Here is a 20,948-nt window from a genome sequence, read left to right on the forward strand (position 1 = left end):
ACGTATTTGACAATGACATTGATTTTAGGTAAGATTCCAGTAGTAAGTAGTAGAAATAACTACGTACAATACTCGTATGAGGCCACCATCTAAGTGCTCAGGAGTGGCAACGCGTCTGTGATCGGCTTCAACTAAAATTCCTGTTAGGTATATATAGAGTTGGTAACCTAGTCAGACAGTATAGTACGGTATAGGGGCATGCTCGGTTGTCGCTTTTATTAAATAAATTAAGTACAGGTACTTAAGACAAATATTGCCTTGAAAATTTTAATAAAGGTATCAAACGCGTCAACATTAAAGAGAGACATTACTGTATATGCGGTTAAGTGTCATTACATTAATTGAACGCAATTGAGATCCTTTTTTGGTAATAATTTTATTGGCATTTCATCGCCATTTTAATACAAGATGAAACCCTATTTTTGAATTATTATATTTTTCCTCATTCCGGCAAGATACCTAATTTATACTTACATATTAAATTAAAATTAAAATAAGCGTCAATTAGTCAGTTTTGCGCTCTTTTTTGTAAATAAACCAATCATGAATAGCTCGCCTTAATTTACGCACACCTTTGAACTCTTAAGAAAAAAGAAAAAGTCGTCCATGCGCAATTTATGCGACATACTTTTGCCATAAACACTCGTACTGGATCGAATTCCAATAATTCGAATTTCGAAACTATCGACCCGAAAATGGCGCTAGAAAGCCGAGAGAAAGGAATGACGTATGAATGACGCACGCGCACCGCTGGACACCCGAGGCGCGTCCGGTGACGTCACCGGGACCTGTGTCAATGGCGTAGAATTTTCAGGAAAAATAAGCCGTACAACTAAGTTGTAAAGTCGCTTTTCGGTCCAGTCCCGTATGTGTCGTGTTCCGAGTATAATGTTGGAATAACAATGAATGTAAATACGTCAACCCGCTAGACCGTGGTGATACAATTTACTTCATTATACATGTTAATGGTGATTGGGGCACAGTCATCCGAATTCCAACGAATAGATTCGATTATTGGACTGTTGCGATCTGCGCAAACTAATACGTAAATACAACAAAATTGTATACCTATCTGTAATTTAATTATAATATGAAAATATAGTGAATCAATGTTGCAGTTCATGTTAATAATGCGTTAATAAGAATGTTTTGACTGTTTAAACTATGTAGTGCATTATAGTATGGTATATTACAACTAATGTTGCCTAATATTTGCGCAAAAATTCTACGAAAATATTTAGACTTTCCATAGGACACATCTCAACCGATTTCTGAGGTGTTGTTAAGCTCAGCCTAACATCAGGTGGATTGAATGCTCGATTGCTTCTTATACTGTTGTGACGAAGACAATTAAATATAACATAGAAAATAAGGTAGAACTTAGGTATTATAGAGGTATTATACAGGAAATAGATACACGACTAGGTTTTTGATTTGTATTTCGGTATGTCACTCTAGGGCCTCGGATACCTAGAATGATAAGCCGAGAGTACAGATCCTAGACTTCTTTAACCTTTTAAAATTTGGAAATTATGTAAATCCTTATTAGAAATTAGTTTTCACTCTTATTATAACGGTGAAGTTCTCGAAGACGTATAAAATCTCGATCTGCGCTTAGCCAGCAAGGTAGGCCGTTACTACCCCGTGAGTGCCTGAATATCTGAGAAAATACCTACACCCAGCGGGAGAACAAAGAGTTAATAATAAAATACAATGTTAAAATATGAATGCAGTCCAGTGGGCCTACTACCATCTCTTAAAACAATATTATTTTAATCATACTTTGAATTTTAGTACCACGACCACTTTAAAGTAAGATTGTTTTTATAATATTACAATAAGCAGTATTGTATGACATCGGCCGAAAACTTTCATACTTTTTTTTGTAGGAAATTTAACTTTTTAAGCAAAATATGACAATTTCAGTTGGTTTTATATATTGGATGAGCGAAAAATGAATAAGTGTCTAAACATTTACTAAATTTAATAATAAATTTCAAACATAAAAAAGATTTTCAATTGCGTATGATTTGTTTGAAATAATACTGTTTTAAGGAGGTCGTGGTATGAAACAAAATAATATTGATGCAATATTGAAATAAAACTTTCCTGAACTATGATGATTTTTAAAAGATGGTGGTAGACCCCCAGGGCATTCAGCCTTTACGGTCTGCGATTTGACGCATGCGCACAGTCGCCTGACGCACTATTTGACGTAAACGGGACGCACCGATGAATTTTACATTACATACCATAAACTTGGAATTTTAATTGCAATTTTAAATTCTAAGTTTTTATTACGAGGAAATAAAATTAAAATAAGTTTTCCGGGAAACAAATTTTGTTTTGTTTCTAAAATACTTGCCTATTGCAATTCGTGAGATTTTACAAGGAAATAAAATTAAAATAAGTTTTCGGGGAAACAAATTACTTTTGTACCTAATTCCTATTAAAATTTTAGACTAATAAATAGACATAAAAAATAGTAACAGGAAATTCCTATTACAGTTTTAGACTTTTGTCAAAATAATGTTTGTTTGTTATGACGTCTACATAAAAAATCAAGTTCAATAGAATCCAGTGACATTGAGACTTTTTAGATGGCAAGCTAGAATGTATGTTTTAAAGTTCATGAGCCCGAAACATAGTTGAATGATTTAAATATTTGCATGTGTCATAAAAAATGTTACGTAAGTTGTGGTAAGTGTTATGGTCTACAAAAAATAGATTTGACGCAACTGTGATCGTAAGCAATATAGAATAATAAAATATATTTCAATATCAATAACAGATCAAAAACATCATTATTTACACCAAGAGACTATTATCAAAAGTTAGAGTACTCTGTATGAGATTAAAGAAATTTCAATTTTTTTTCCTGTAATTAAGAATATTGTACGTTAAAAAAACGTTTTAGCAAGCAAGCTTTAGTGACGAAATTTTGCATTTTCGTCTATTTCTCAGAAAACCCTTTCATACCTATACCATGGAATGCTTAAATATAATGGATCTATTCAGAATAAATCTATAACAGTTCAGCTCTATTGATTAGGGTAAACTGGTTTAAAATTCAGCAAGATTTAACCCCCACAACATACGAACAAAGCAAGTTAAAAATAAAAGCGTATAGTAACGCTATGACACAAATATGATTTTTCATAATATAAAGTTAACGCAGCCAAAACACAATGAACCCGGTATTATATTTTTTCTTCTAGCACGAGTTGCGACGGAGAAAATACGTTAGACAGTTTCACCCACAGTTTTATAAGGAAAATCGAAAAAACACACATAAACGTTTACATGAGCGGAACAGCGCAGCAAAAAAGAACGCAATCTAATTGGGTAATTCTTCTTAAATTGAACACTAAAATATAATTAAACGGTTCTTTTGTTTTCTATTTTATATTGTGATCTATAACTGACTGCACAGAAAACTTTAAATATAAAAACACAAAGTTTCATTGCATTCAATTCCATTCTAATTCGTGAGATGTTTATTATTTATGACATACGTTTTAGGAAATAATGCGATTTTAGTATTTCTGGAACAGCCATAGATAATATAGATTACTCAATCCTAACAAGAAAATGTACCCAGTTTTGAAAATTGATATACCTAGTTGCGTAAATAAGATTTGCCACGTCTCCGTGCTAAAATGTCCTTAAAATATTTGAAATAATTATTTATTTATTATGTAAATTACGCCTTATTAGTTATTTATTCGTAAATTTTCTCTAAAAATGTTTTTATTTGTCAATAATTCAAAAAAAGAACTTACTAATAAGCCGTTTGTGGTTCCTTCAATTTCAAGGCGGCGAAGTATCTTTACTAATCTATGGGAACAGCGCCATCTGTGTATCACTCCGAGCTTCAATTTATGACTGATGTACAAGGCGTGCGCGAGCGCTTCCCGTAGTAGTGTACTAACGAGTGTAGTAACTTTTAAAGCTCCTCGTAGATGGCGCTACTAGGATGAATCTTTTAAATAACAAACGAAGACTTAGCGATACTAAATTAAAATTTTCTACGTTTGTTTACTCTTTAATGATAACGAGCGGATATTATCGTTTTCGATACTATTCGACTTCTGAAACAGTATTGTTCCTTTATCGTGAAATATTTCCACTGCTGTATTTGCATATAGCGTCATAGATTAGTAAAGATCCTTCGCCGCGTTGAAATTGAATGAAGCCACAAATGGCTTATTAGTAAGTTAATTTTTTTTTAATTCTTGACAAATAAAAACATTTTTAAAGAAAATTTACGAATAAATAACTAAAACTGCATAATTTACATAATAAATAAATATTTATTTCAAATATTTTAGGGACATTTTAGCACGGAGACGAGGCAAAACTTTTTTACGCAACTATTTCAATTCTCAAAACTGGGTACATTTTCTTGTTAGGAGTGAGTAATCTTTACTAATCTATGTATAGCGTACACTAAAACTAAAGGCAGACCGTTACCGATTAATGTTCCAAAATATTCGAATTGGTTTATTTAAATTATCACTGTAAACACGTAACTGCCTTGGTATCAGGAATAAATGCCAAATGGATGCCTAGGGTTCCTACTTTGCCAGGTGTGGTTCGGTTAGCGTAAGCATAACTTTGAAAACATTACGGAGAACTCTCGGAGAGACATGAGAAATAAGTTAAGTATGTTTTCAACTAAATGTCTGATTGTATGACTTAAAAAAATTAGAACTTTCGTAATTACTGCCATAACATTATTAATCGACTTCCCGAAGAAGAAAGGTTATCTATTTGTTATAAGTATATTTTTGTTATAAGTATGTTTCAAATTATTTTTTTATAATTCAACATTTTTTTTTACTTTACGCTACAATATTTTCGTATGAAATTGAAGTTGTAATTGAGTTAGACCGCCTGATTCGTCACTTCTATTATGCACTTAATATTTTACTACAAGCAAAAAGTTTATATTTTTCCGTTCTCTCGAAATATAAATCGATACTAGATACCTACTACTACCAGTAAAAATATGCGCTCAAATCAAGTATCGGGAAAACCACCATAGAAAAACTATGGTTAAGTGTACCATGGTAAGGGCAAATCCATTGTGAAATATTATTTACATTATTCATTTATAAAATCACATATTTAAATAACTCTACGACTGTTTTTATGGTAGATTCAGTAGAAAATATTATTAAGGCCTAATTTAATTTTAATTACTTATTTACTAATTATGAAAAGAAAAACAACTTACCTTTTTCAGGGTCTTATTCGCATCAGGGCTGGGCATATAAAAATCCACGATCCCGAGCAAGCAATCATCGCACCGACACACATCACTGGGCAGCGAGGACATCGATCCGAAACTGCTGCAACTGTCCATAGAGTCCGTCCGCACTAACTTCCCGGTGCTGAGCGCTTCCATCTTCGCCACTAACAGCGTCTCCATTAACGAGCGTGGCCTCGCCGGCGAGCGGGACCGCCTGGGGAAATCAGGCGAGAGCGTCCGCTCCAACAGGTCCGGCGATAGAGGTCTGTGTCGCGCAAAGTTCAGCGCTAGGTCCGGCGATAACGCACGATGTCGCGGCAGGTCCGGCGACAGAGGAATAGCTGGCCGGTCGGAAGACGACGCGCGTGACAATGGCGGAGTGACGCTGCGACAGTGGGACGACGTCATCTTAGTGGCCCGCATTGGTAACACCTCGTTAACACTCGCTTTTCACGGTCGATTGATGGTGCCTGTTTAGTTTTGTTGACGGGTTTAGAGTAGCGTTTGTCACGTAGTCGAGTATAAATATCGAGTTACTGTTAAGTGTTGAAGTGTAGATGTTTGTGTAGGTTGTGGGTTTATACTAGTTTGCACGTTGATTTTTATTTTACTTAAAGTACAACGGACGATTTAATGACGCACTGGTACAGGCTATGTGGAATGCAAAAATACGAGTATGTTTACAAGAAAAAGATATTCTATAATAATAACGATCGTTTGGATGACACAAGCGCACAGAAACACAAATATACAAATGACTATCATCAAAACAAAATGACATCGAAATCGTAATCTAATTTTCCGACTACCCGTATTTGAACCAAATGCGATAGACCGGAGTGGGGTTACATAGATAATAGCTGAAACAGATATTAATAACAAATTTCAATTAAATAGACATACGAGTACAGTGTTTACTCTACCAGTCTCAAAGTTATATTTTTTCTATAATATTGATGTAAAAACTAACTACACTCCACCTGATGGTAAGGGGTAACTACCCATGGACATCTGTAATCAGTCCCAAGTAACCTTGGATTCCCACCTTAGGTCGACCACAGATCCGTTGCTACCAACCAGGACTACATTACCTCAGATATATCTATCGCTATCGCTATCGCTATCACTATCACACCTTTTAAACCACCACAGCAGCTGTTAACAGGTGTTTTCTTATAAGGCTTATATCTTACAAAAAAATGGATGCGGCGGTGGTGCCATAGCGTCGAACTACAACGGGTTCTACCACCTTCAAATCATCATTTGCACCATGTTTTTTAAGAAAAGAAACAGAGTTATCTACAAACATATGCCTATACATAACTATAGCTTATATAAACATGTCAACATCACTGAATAATATGCTTACGTATTTTATGCTAATATCGTAAACCAGTTTATAATGTTTAATAAAAATGTAAAACCATATTTCAGTTCTGTTATCCTCGATTATAAGGCGCCAGTGAATTGTTGCCGAAGTTATGCGAAAACCTTATCTTAATGGTTAAGCCCTTTGAGATAAGAGTGTCAAAAGCATTACCGTAAAATTTTGCGAAATGTCGAATTTAAATAATGATGTAGATTTTAAAAGCTCGTGTTTCCTGAGCTTTATTTGTTAAATTTAAATGTTAAGTTTGTAAAAATAGATTCGGTTTAAGTTTAAAAAGTTATTTCATATGCTCGACTTAAGACTTTTGTTGCAATAGAAATTGTAAACAAGCATACAGTCAAATGTTAAGTGGCATCTTTAATCTATAATCAACTCCAAATAGACCGGACGTCCTACTTCAAATAGATTCATTAATCTATTTGAATATTATTATAGGTACATTTACCTAAATACATTCTTTCAAACCAGAATCGTACTAATCTGAGTAAGTTTTTGTGCCTATACAATACGCTACTTTTATGTGAAAAAGGTGATCGCATTGCTACACAATGCAATTCCTTCCAGACAACTTTAATATAAATAACATGGGAGACAAAAGTCAGACTGAGGGTATGCCGGCTCTACGCCAACATTTTGTTACACTGAAATCATTTCTTTAAGATGACTAAAAGAAAAGGTAAAAAAAGTTTGGAAAATCCAAAAGTGCACGACTCATAATGCTCATTTAATTATGAAATATAAAAAAAAAACTTAAGTCGTTCAAAATTAATTGCCGAAAAAACAGCTGTAGTAGGAAGAAGGTACTGCACAAGCGCCCCTGGTGGAATAAATGATTCCGTGAAATATCAAGGCTATAATAATAAAAATAGCCGCCAAAATGAAGCGAAAAAAATTTTTCGATCGTAAAGCACTCTCTGATGCTTCGCATCATGAGTCGTGCAATAATGGCATTATTATAACAATCGCATGTGCATCACCGACTTCAAAAATGTTTTTTGTTGTACCATAATCTAATCACAGAACTTTCACCTTTTCTCCACTTTATTTATGTCATTTCCCATAAATAAGAGCGCTTATGCTTATATTTACATCATGTATATCAAAACAGGAGGTTATGAATGCACCACACGCACTAACCGCTCCCCTTGTCAACACACCTGCAAACGCCGTGTCGCGGAAAATTATGATGGGGGCTTTCGCAATGTAATATTCTATGTGGCAAATATATTGGTCTACTGGACCTTTCTCTACGTAGCCACATACATAAGTCTAAATTTGTAGATACATATAGTTATGGTAATATTAGGATTAAGCGCACATAGGCTACTACGGCTCGAATGATAGTTGCTAAAGCTACAACGTGTCACTTAAACTTCAGAAGAGTCTTTAGCCGCTGTTGCTCAGGTGTCTAATTTGTTACTTGAGCAAACGACGAGCGGTATGTGTTTCATTTTGATATGGTCGCATAAGCTACTAAATAACTAAAAAAAAAGCAAAAACAGCAGCTCTGGCAGTAGAGTTCACCAAATACCAAACTATATCTACTAACTATGCCTTGCTGAAGAATATGTTAAAATAGAAGGCTGCTTATGTAAATTGGCAACGCATCTACCTATAATCGTAATTTCAATCCAGTTCTATATGTAGCTGGTTACAAATTCATCCATGAGCATTTGCTACTTGCATTGAAATGTTAAGTCAATAACTTAAAATCGGTCGGCAGAGAAAAACGCTAACTAGCTAAGTTTAAACTAGTAATATAGGAAAGAAGACATTAGAACCACTTCTCAGCGCGACCGAGCAGTCTACAAAGACAGCTAATTTAAACTATTAACTTGAAAATTACACATCATTACCGTACAGTAACTTTGCTTAGTTAAAATATTTTGCAGTGGATTTTTTCTAGACGAGGCTCATCCTGCGATTCATTGGCATAAATTAGGGTTGCTACATAGTTTTTAAATAAGTAAGGTGTGGTTTTTTTTGTTAAACTGATGCACCTATTTCTGCGGCATCATTTGAATCTGCATTGTTGCTAATTTACACTTGTTTTGGGAAGTTTCAAGAACTGACCAGATGTGTTAACATTTTCAAATAATGAGTCTTATATTGTGATGTCTTTGGCAAATGCCACTCGCCTTTAGTTACCATGGGCTAATTGTCTCAAATTTAAAATAAATTTAATTGAATCACTAATTATTGTAATTTACTGTACATTTCGGAATTAATGAACACGGCCCATTTAGAAACAACGGTTACAGACTCATTTAATTCAAAAGATATTTTTTTATTCGCTATCTCGTAATTTGACAGGTGACAATACATAACTAACACATAATTATAATTCATGTTTACACCCACATAAGTTCGAGAGAAATAATATTTTTTTCAACTGATAGCAACCGAGATTATAAAAGAAATAGACTCCTATATAACACAGTTAAGTCGTCCTTAATAAATATTAGCGTATAATCGATGATCTTAACAGTATAATAAGTATTTCTATTCAGTAGACCGACATTAATATATGAATTGAATTGAGAAGATAATTTAATATTTCCCCCGCGTAAGGCCTTCCTTCTATAAATCTTTCAGATATCGAATCAGGTTAGGTCCAGTCGTAATTCTGATTTATAATGTGAATGTAATTTAATAATTTACTAGAAGATATGATCTCTTTAAAGTTCATAATATTAAGCCTGATTTCATCTTAAAATGAACGGACTGATATATAAATCTTATAATATTTTCAAAAATATTGCTGTTAATATTGATAATGTTGAATAAAAGATTATGGTCTGTATTACCTACTTTGTAAAGCTTTATAAGAATTAAGCTCTACTTTAAATTGTAAACAAAATCCCCGACGCTTATATACTTGCTTAGGATTTGTTATTACCGCGCTTTTATTATAGAGTCAAGAGAGACTTAGTTAATAATATCACTGAAAGACAGTTTGACACTTTATTTTGTTCAAAAATATAATATATACCAAACGACACTTCCCTCCGTTTCATACAAAGTAGTATTCTAGGTACAATACCTTCTCTATTTTGTAACACATTACAAGACTTCTTTATTTTATAGATAAAATCATTGTCAAACCGTCTTATGATAACTCTTTTAAGTGGTTTATAAGCCACGGGTAAGGAATGACCTGAAAATTAGTGGATCGTGACTGCTATTCATATAGGTTGATTAAAAGCAGTAAAAAATCTATGAACATCCCTAGGCGTTAATTTATAATAAAAATGCACGGTGTGTTTGTCGATTGAAAAATTCAACTATCTTGTGCCCACACTGTACGTATAATATGGGACAAATTATAGAATCTTTGTCTACGTTTCAAACTTCATCAATTTCAAAATAACGTAAAAATCTGTTTTATTTTTTATTTTCTCTGCACAAAGCATCTTAACATTAAACTTGCTGAACCGACTTCCGTGAAACTATTCCGTCAAGATACAAGATTTGATAACAGAAAATATATCCTTGAAAACGACAGAACAGATTTGGACAATGACGTCAGATACAGGATTCCACATATTGATATTGAGCATGAAATAGCTACATTTATGCTACCGTTCGTCTTTCTATAGCGCATAAATAAATAAAGAAAACTCAGAATCCTTGTGGCGCCATCAATTGTAAGGCGGTCGAGCGGTAACAAAACATTACAGACACAACAAATCTGTAAGCAATTTGGTACCAATATCGGCTCGTAGATAAAAACGAACCCGTCCATCTAGTCAGCAGGTGTGATCTACGATGCATTCAAAACCCACAATACATTGCAGAACTAAGAGGAAACGTCAGTCTTGTTGGTAAGTTTTTATTCAATCACATCCTATCGACTCATTGCATCTGAACGTCCATTGCACATTGACAGCCGGAGATAACTAGCTGTGAAGTATTTAGTGCGGCAAACCAACAGCGATATACGACGAACTAGTAAATATACTCCTACAATTTAGATAAACAAATGATGTTTCTTGAAAAATTTCTGAAGTCGGCGCTCATATTAGACACGCTGTTTACATTGTTATCCAACGAAATATATTGAGCGCCGACTTCAGAAATATGTACTAAACCAACATTTATTTGAATTATTTTTTACTTTGTAGTGACATAGAAGTCGGTTGTATTTTTTGTTAAAAATTTTTTTCAATTCCAAAAAACAGTTCGTTCATAAAGTCTGTTGCTTTAAGATTTTTCGTAGAAAGAGAGGTTTTGCGGTAGCCAACTCCCTTGGCTATGCTTGTTAGTAACAACTCTAGCTACTGGTAGGAATAAATAAACTAATACACGAATGACAGACTACACCTACGATCGTCAAGAGGCGGCAATCAACAATCGTTGCTGAGGGTCATCAAGTATCGCGACACATTACCAGTGATCGTCGGCGACAGTCGCTGACTAGAACTGTCGCTTTTGTAGTAGCTCATTGGTGTTTGTATCGCTTAATAACCAGATAATGTAAATGAAAATAACATTTGAAAAGTGCATAATTTGTTTATTATTAAACATTTCCTCACGTTTTTAAGTTATTATTCTCTATTAACTCGCACCTCTTTTCTCGTTCTTAGTGAAACAAATTCCTTATAAATAGGTTAATTTTGTTTTTCTTTTGGTCATGTTGTTTTTACGGATTGATCTCATTACTACCGAAATAATTTCAAATTATCTTTAAGAGACATTTGTAACGATATCTAATTTAGAATAAACTGATATATCTAACAATAGAAAATGATGTAATAGAATTCAACTATTTGCTAATGTCATAATGGTGCCACGACACACACATAGACGAATGCACAAACACCCAGACCCAGAACAGAAATCTAAATTCATAAATGAGATCTGTCTGGCCGGGGTCGAACCCGGGACCCATCGCAGGTCAGACGACTGATCTCTTCGCCACATCGATTTTTGTATTTTTTTAAAAATTGTACTTATATATTTTGTGATATAACCACCCTATCGCCACCATATACATTCCTACTTGCTACGGCTTGCAGACGAGCCTCAATGTGGGTGGTCTACTATATAATTGTGACGTTCAGATTAGATCAATAAATCATTGGCGAAATCGCATCCATTTCTTTCTAAAGGTTAATGGAACGTGGTTGTCTGTAAATTTGGCAACTAATAACGTTATTTGTTGGTTTATGCTTAATGCAAAGTGGTTAAACGTGTTTGTTGGCTAGTAGGCCGGTAATGTTTTTATCGTATTCTGTAACAACAAAAGTGTCTAAGTAAGGAATTTTATATTTTAATCATTATATTTTATCATAAGAAATGATGATTTATAACATTTCGTCACTTAAATTGATGGAAGCCCTTTTTATGTCCCATTCCTATGTAAGATTTTTTTTCTTCGAGCGATGGAGGTCTGTAGATTGCTCCTACATTTTTCTCCAAAGCAATCCGCATTTGACGAGTTAGAGCAATTAGGAGCTAGCGGTCAACAAGCTCCTTTCAATAAAAAAAACTAATATCAATAAACGTATTATTTTGGTTTAAAATAAATTCATAAATCGAATGATATAATGGTCCACTCTGTAATACTATAAGAATTTTCGATATGACTTTTGAGTAATACGATAAGACTTATCTTAATGTACTTCAGTTTAAAATTAAGCTATAGTCTTAAATTAAGTTACTGTCAATTTTTTTTTTTTGTGATAGGATAATTTGACTAAGATTCAACCTTAGGGCGATGATGCAGTCTAGGAATAGAGATGCTTCACTAGAAAAAATAGAATTGTCTATATAATTACAAGCTTTCAAATTAAATTAAGCCTCAAGGCGTAGGTTATTACTGTGTCAGGTTATTCATGTGTCAGTACCATCTGAGTCATCTTTTGTTAGTCTTATACCTATACCTACCTATGAGCACCAAAAACTCTCCAGGTTTTTCCTATGTGATGATACACAGGCTTGTATTCTTTGTTCATACGTGGTTCAAGCAGGAATATTAGAATTTTACTTTTACTCCTACATTCCGTGATATGTAAAATCATAAGTGCAATAACTTAGACTTGTCGGGAATATGTCAGTTGCAGTAACCCTATTCCTTCGCGGCCCTACGATGCATTTATCAATACGAAGTTGAAAACAATACCACCCTAACAATAAAATGAAAAGTGAGAAGAAAATTTTTTGACTCAATTCTCATGTACGTTTTGTCCTATATATTAATGTAGAACTAAAACTGTCTATGTATTTAATGTAGAACTGAAAGTACATCGGATAAGTAAAACTTTTCCTACTTTCCACATAGTAGGCAGAGCGCGAAAAAAAAGAGAAAACTAGAAAACTACTAAAATGTTTTCAGTATTTTCCATTCCTAATAGCAAAATGTATCTCCCTGAAAAAAAAATTGTCTCGATTATCTCGTGCTCAACTGACGAAAAAAAAGATACTATATAGAACATATTTCATATAACCATTTTTTATCCTTAAAAAATAAAAGCGACCAAAAAACCAGCGCCAAACGAGGCATACGCAAGATCAATAACTTATAAAAGAATGAACACATAATTCATGATTATGAACGCCAATTAATTTATTCGGAGGTCTATACAAACGCCCACCTACTATCATATTACATTAATAGACTTTAAACATTACACGCGCTTTGCTCTTCGAGAGACGTGTGTGGTTTTTCGAGTTGGGTAAATATCGTGAGAAAACCTATGCGCTTGAGTGTTCTTTTTATAATACTAGAGTAGCAGACGAGCATGCCATCCACCTGATGGTAAGTTGCTACTGTCGCCCATTGACATGTAATCAATCGCAAATAAGATGACATTTATACCCAAGGCCTACCAAAGACGCGCCAGTACCCCTGAGGACTAAGTTGTAATGCCCAGAAAAAGTACCTATGTCTCTCTTACACACCGTTCAAATCACAACACAGCTGCTACTATGAGGCAGAAATAGGTGTGGCGGTGAATCCGCTCGATCGCACCACTGAGTTCTACCACTTTTAATTTAGTAGTAGTTCTTAAAAATAGTTCTCCAAGGCATGTCAAATTTACTTATACACACTTACCCAGTACGGTGAACTATGACCTAAACTTCTCTAAATCCGAAAGAAAACCCGCGCATGGGTAGCCCTATCGGGAGGGTTTCAGGTTCAATCCACGGTTAAACAGACATCAATCTTAAATTTAGATTTGGTTTTTATGTACTTTTCTTTACAAATGTCCATAGTAACCACGGCAATGGAAATTCTATAATCTTAAAGAGTGCAGAAATTGGCATTTACTACATTGCCTTAAGGAAACTCCTAGTAACTCCTAAAAATAAAGGCGACCTTGGTTCAATCATCTACTGAATTTTGAAAATGCCAATGCTTTTATCAGCATATAAATACCTCGAACATCAAGATCCTATCTTTGACATTAAATAAGAACTTTGCTGTCTTGAACTAACTGAACTATAATTTGATACAAAATTTATTTCACCTTGACATCTCAGAGTTATAAAAGAGCTGTCAATATTTGCACTCTGTAATTAGTTGAGTTGGTACTTATGATTGAAGGTATAAAATAGAATGTTTTTAGGCACAAATCTCGATATTTTAGCGGAGCATTTTATGTATATCTTAAATCTTCAAAAAGTCAAACACTTCATGGAGGAGGAACCCCTCAGCGAATGCAGATATACGTATGACTATATCCATATTTAATATACCTATAAAATTAATGAATAAGTTCTTAAAAAAAATCACCGATGCCGTGTTTAGGGTAAGGACTTTATAATTTCGAGACTGAACGAGAAATATATTCTTTTGTCACATAAATGAATACGCCCTATGGATTATCGATGGTAGAGCACATCTTGATTCGACCGGGCGATACCACCGCCACCCTTTATTCTGTCTTATAATAGCAATATTTATGAGAGAATGAGGTTTACGGGAGTGCCCTGGCTCTTTGCTTCAATAGCATAAAATACTAAAAGATTTATGAGGCGCCACAAAGCAATATCCTATAGCCGACGTGGGGTCACGAAGAAAGATCAGTAAGATCTAGACTATCCCAAAAATTATACACGTTAGAAGTCGTTAATCTGTCACTTTCAAACTAAATACAATTCTAATAAGGTTCGCCACCTCGGAACAGGTTGCTATACTGGCATACAAGTGTGTAATATTATAGCGAAGGTAACTATTAATATTTATTACCGACAGTAACGGTACATTGAGCGTTGCCAATTGAATGTAATGAGTGCAGGCAAGCCCTCGTAGACTCCACCCATATGACACGGCTCCTCCCCTTTCCTCCCCCTGTGTTCATAAACTGTGAAATAAATCTTATATTTCAAACGAGTTTTTGCCCGCAGCTTCGCTCGCGTTACGAAGTAATATTTTCATCCCTATTTTATTCCCTTGGGGGTAGAATTGATGAAAGTCCTTTCTTAGCGGATAACATCTATCTGCATGCCATCCATCCATCCAGTGGTTTGGGCTGTGCGTTGATAGATCACTATGTCAGTCAGTCACCTTTGAGTTATATATATTTAGATTAGATGTGGAGTAACACTATTAAACACTGTTTGTCAATGTATAGTGTAAATATAGCGAGAAAACCTATACCTATGTTTGTGTGTTTTCCAAAAGTTCTAAAGATGCGTGAAGTATTATTATTGTGCATTATAGCGTGGTGGATTTGGCAAACTTATTCACATTTATTAGACTCATGATCCATACCCAGCAATAGTATAAATGGCCATTTAAAATGCAGGAATTACTTGCTTTACATATTCATTGCAAAATAAATGTCTACTCTTAACGAATAATGTCGTTCGATAGGTCTCAATAGAATAAGAAAATAGTACATACGTACCGATACATTTGGTACTATCTATTGTATCGCTAAAACAACAACAACTATTATAATATTAGGTACTACTACTACTACTCTTGCTTACCTGAGGACTGACTTGTAATCCCTCGAAATTTTTACATATTACCGCATTCTTTAAAGCTGAACAAGAAAGTGCGATACATTATTGCTAGAGCCGAAAAAGGTGTGACGGTAGCGCCACTCCAGGCAAGTGTCAAAAACGTCAATCACATTCAACATTCCACATTTAACATAACTTATTATCTTATTGTAAGACAAAAATTGTAAACCAATCGCAATTAATACATTTTTAATTGGACGTGAATGCTTAGCGGTTGTACCGATCCTTGTTCTTAGCGCTACATGCTTGGCGCTAATGAAAAAATACATAGTACAACCATAAAACACCTGAAACATTGTACACGGAACAAAAAGTTGATTGCAGGAAATGCCACGCATCGCGACAGTGGGATCGTAATTTAATGGCTCGAGTACTTGGAAACAAGCGCATTATTTTATTAATTAAGCCACTTCCAGATAGCGTTGTGTGTGGCTTTGTAGCGGCGAGCGTGTCTGCTTACGTAGCGTTACGATCGCGAAAGGATTGCGATGATCGGTATCGTATAAAAAATGTCATTCTTAGATTACTGGGGGCCTACCACCATCTTTTAAAAACCATCATAGTTCAGAAATTTGTATTTCCTCCTTAAAACAGTAAAATATTCCATCATATACAGTTGAACAAACTTAAACCCTTATCAATTTTTCGCTTTCCATTGTATAAAACCAACTGAAATTGTCATATTTTGCTTAAAAATTTAAATATCCTGCAATAAAAGTAAAAGTATGATTAAAATAATATTGTTTTAAGAGATGGTAGTAACCCCCCTGACTGTCTTTTTTAGCTGTCCGCGGAAGGGAATGTTTTAGCGAGCGTATGCACTGTACTATGTATGTCTCATTATTTGGCACACACTGCAGCCAAAACCGTTTAACGAAGCGCCTAAATTTTAGAAGTGACATTGGCTACATTACAGCCAGTTCGAAACCGGTCATAGATGCTTAGCTACCCCCATGACTATGTTGATACACCTCATAGAATTCATAGAATTGTCTCTCCCTTACTATATTCTACAAGCTAGATAGAACTCAGAATTAAAACTGCTGTTTTAAGACAGTAAACGGTTCCACGAGGGGTTCTTTCACCTTTAAAATAACATTTAAACCAATTTCCATTGAATAAATACAATATATATGTTTAATAATGTTGATATTGTGTGTAAATGTACTGATGCGCCACTGAGCAATAACCTGAATCATTGAAATTTAAATGACCTATCAAAATGCCACTTACATACATAAATAATCTTTCATGTTTTGCAAAATTGTTAAACATGTATGCTTCTTGTACCAAAGTATTATGTAACCTCTACAGGAATATATTAACGGCTTTGGGAGACTACTTTTAGTATCGGCGATTTATGTTTTAAGGACTTGCTGAGTGCGGACGCATTATCGAATATGTGCGTTTTAGCTACTGTATTCATGGTACTTCGATTTTTTTGTGCTCACTTACTACATCGAGGATCCAAAATAAACTGCGACCGGCACTCAAACGTGTGCGTTTTTATTAATCGCCACACTTAACTTTCAAATAGCAGCTATATCATCAATATCCCGTGCTAAGAGAGTAAAATACCTGCTGCAAAATAAATTAGATTATTCGCTTATTTACAACAAAAACAAAAAAAGTTTGACAAAACGAACATTGACTACAAACCTCAATGATTGTGACGTGAAGTATTTCCCTCATATTGAATTAATCCGCCACTTCCCATCACTTATTTAATACAGTTCACTCGCCGCAACACGTTTATTTACATTCAAAGTAAATAAGAAAATAAGCGGTCGGTATAATCAATCCAGTTCTCATCTGAACGGAGGCTGTCGGCAGATCTGTGACAGATATCACACGCATCAAGGAAATGAGCTGGAAATACCTGCTTTAAATAAAAAAACAGGTACAATTTATTCAACACTAGTAGGCATGTTGTAGCTACGCGTTTTAGGGTTCCGTACCCAAATGGTAAAACCTTAGCAATAACTAAACGTTCGGTGTGCATCTATAAGAGGGCTCTATCTCTTGTAGAGACTTTAAATGTTCACAACGCATGAACTTCTATAACTGCTGCAATAACAAATAGTAACCAACAATTATTATGAAAATAAAAAATCCAACTGCTTAAAAATTTAACCTATGGCTACTTCTACAATTTAGACGAATCCAACGACACCTCATATGTTACAATCTTAAGCCGTTTGGGCTCTAGAGGATGCCAAAAATGAAACAATGATAGACATAAACAAACGCTCGAAAAACATCACCTTCTGTTCTGTTATACGGGACCCTCTGCATGCGAGTTCGACTCGCACTTGGCAGATTTTTTACGCATGGTTTTACCGTGGATGAGACTTGATGTTACTTTATCAGCAGATAGGTTTAAATAATTGTAATGACTGCACATCAGTACCTTTAACGACACTGCATTCGCTTTGCAAAATCATCATCGAACCAAACCTCCCACCGCGCAAACTTCCTGTCAGATTCCATATTTCCTCTCAAACTGAGAAAGATTTAGGGTAATCGCTGCTTTTTTTACGTTTAAACACGAAATACTTTTACCGTTAACGATAATTAATTTTACCCTTAATGATTATTGGATAATAATTAATTTTAAATACGCAAAGAGTTTGTAATGGTAATTAATTACCATAGCAATTAGCTGATGAAGGGCATCGAGCCATCCTTTAGCTAAAGGAGGTTTACTGGGCATAGACCTCCCCTGAGTGAATCATGTCGACCAGATCTGTATTGCATGTTGCACGGGGTTTTAACGTATTGAGGAGGGTAATGTACTGAGGAGGGTTTGACTATATGTACTCATATATCTTAGTTTTCGGCACGCCTATTGTAATAATAGGTACAACCCAAAAGTCTTAACATATGAGCTTGGATTCTAAATTATGAAAGTGATATAGGCTACATTACTTTCCTCCTCAGTATTTTTTTAAGCATTTGTTATTTATAATAATTCCTAGTAAGATTCCTACTCTTTTGTTAAAGCTTATTCTCAAGGACATATCATGCCAACCAGTTGTCCATCTTTCGAAATGCCAGTTGAATTTATCTCCGAAAACTTAAGTCCACAAAACATTACCTCCAATAATTAATATATCAAGCGAACATAATAAAGTTTACCAAAACAAAACGAAGCTTGATAAATAAGCTACCTCGGATCGATTCATCCATGTTATTATATCAATATTGATCTGTATTTATTAAAGTTAATGTGACCATAAACAACTATAAACACCGGATGTGGTTAGAGATATCATGAGCGGCAATATCAATGTGATGGACAGTTTAAAACCTATTACTTTTTCAATATAATATAATATTGTCATTTCGGATTTATTATAAAACAAGCTGTGCCCTGCGGTTTCACCTGCGTTAAAAAGAAATCGAACAATATCATAAACAAAAAGAGTCGTCAAGACTAAATGGTCTTTGAAATTTGCTTCCTGGAGCCTAATTTAATTTCAAAGTCTTCCTTTAGAATATGCACATAAAATAAAACAAAGACTCTTGCCTTTGGTGAACCGTTCCCTTCGTTCCCGAAAACCTACACCTCTGTTATACTTATAGATTACAATTCTAGAATGTGCCATCATTAATAATTACACATTATACTGTAGACCGGAGACTGGATATATGTATATATTTTGGACAATCCAAAAACAGACCGACAGTTCTAAGCTAGCTCTCCACCAATTTTCAGCCGAATCGGATCAGCCGTTCTTGAGTTATAAAATTACTTCACGGAAACACAGTCGAACAGGATAAAAAGTAATTTCCTGGTTCTAAGCTTCCTCTCTACCAATTTTCTTGAGTTATAAATAGTGTAACTAACACGACTTTCTTTTATTAATATAGAAATACTCGTTATAAGTACACAAGCATAACAAATGACAATACGGTTACGCTTTGTTATAAAATAATAATTCGTGACAGTGGAAACTATTGTAATACAAGACGAGCAACGTGGCGAAGTGGTAATCAATGGACCATGGCATAGTCTGAAATAAAAAGAGTTTTGGATTCAATCCCTGGCCAGGATTTATGTACCCGACGAATCAAAAAAATATAAATCGGGACCATAGATTAGTAAAGATACTTCGCCGCCTTGAAATTGAATGAAGCCACAAACGGCTTATTTATAAGTTCTTTTTTTGAATTCTTGACAATTAAAAACATTTTTAGAGAAAATTTACGAATAAATAACTAATACTGCGTAATTGACATAATAAATAAATAATTATTTCAAATATTTTAGGGTCATTTTAGCATGGAGACGTGGCAAAACTTTTTTACGCAACTATTTCAATTCTCAAAACTGGCTACATTTTCTTGTTAGGAGTGAGTAATCTTTACTAATCTGTGATCGGGATCGATCGGGAAATGTGTTCTCTAAAATATATGCTGGGTTTTTTAATCTTTTTAATAAAATCCAACTTAATTTAAGTAATAATACATGCTGATGTTTTTGATCGCTACGATTACTTGTTAAGTGAAGTCCTTTAACCACGCCGACATCTTTCTCATAGCATATACTTAGTTTAAAAGTAGCGAAATAAAAATCAAGCGATGTCAACACGAAACCATTAACCAGAAATGATGTTAAGTGTTTAAACGCATTGAAGGAAATTCGAACCAACTTACGCAAGGCAATGTATTTAGTGTCGAGTAAATAACATTATAATTATTGGTTATAGCGATACGTTGTTAAGATAATGAAGGTGCAAAAATTTCGCGCGACTTTGAAGTAAGTAGTTCACCGTCGAACCAAATAAACGATTTATTGATTTTATCTCCAAAAGCCCCGAAACATGAGTAATTAATTTTTACGATTATTTTATAACTTCAGTTTAATATTTCGTTTTATTAATATTAACACTGTTTTAAAATATGGGACGCGTGTATAGTGCAAATAATAATTTAAATGTAATAAAATTATTATACGATCAATAAATAACACAAATTGTATTTTTGAAAACAGGTGAAATATGACGACAGTTTTAAATTTAGTCCATGGTAAAATCGTAGTTGTCAATAAAATTATGAAAAATGCACTAATTGGTAGGTATTTTAAGATATTTTATATTTATATGATTCCCAAAAAAGCAGAATGATTTTTTTAGATCTTTATTTCAGTTTCGCCTCTTATTGAACATTTATAGCTTTTAACTTAGCTAAAATATTATAAAAAAGATACCCGTTATAACATTTATACTTAAAAGAAAAAAAATGTGAAAAAGTTGAGATTAGAAAAAAGGTTTTGTGTTATGTGGTACCACTTAATGTTAATATAAAATAAGGGACTTAAATTTT

At 34.2% G+C, this 20,948-nt stretch overlaps 1 protein-coding gene across 8 annotated transcripts in view; it reads right to left on the minus strand.

Annotated features, from left to right (window-relative positions):
- IP3K2 (Inositol 1,4,5-triphosphate kinase 2) overlaps positions 1–20,948 on the minus strand; it is a 197,401-nt gene that overhangs the window by 78,766 nt on the left and 97,687 nt on the right. For 7 of the 8 annotated variants that reach the window (XM_073081655.1, XM_073081885.1, XM_073081793.1 and 4 more), the window contains exon 2: positions 5,240–5,724. The exons of the other annotated variant lie outside the window; for it this stretch is intronic. In XM_073081655.1, coding sequence (XP_072937756.1) covers positions 5,240–5,677 — 438 coding nt within the window. In that variant the 5' untranslated portion in view covers positions 5,678–5,724. The remainder of the gene's footprint in view (positions 1–5,239; positions 5,725–20,948) is intronic. 8 annotated transcript variants of the gene reach the window in all.

The sequence above is a fragment of the Epargyreus clarus genome, unplaced genomic scaffold (assembly GCF_041222505.1).
Source record: "Epargyreus clarus isolate Ecla_fem2 unplaced genomic scaffold, WU_Ecla_fem_2.2 ptg000001l, whole genome shotgun sequence".
NCBI classification, from domain to species: Eukaryota; Metazoa; Arthropoda; class Insecta; order Lepidoptera; family Hesperiidae; genus Epargyreus; species Epargyreus clarus.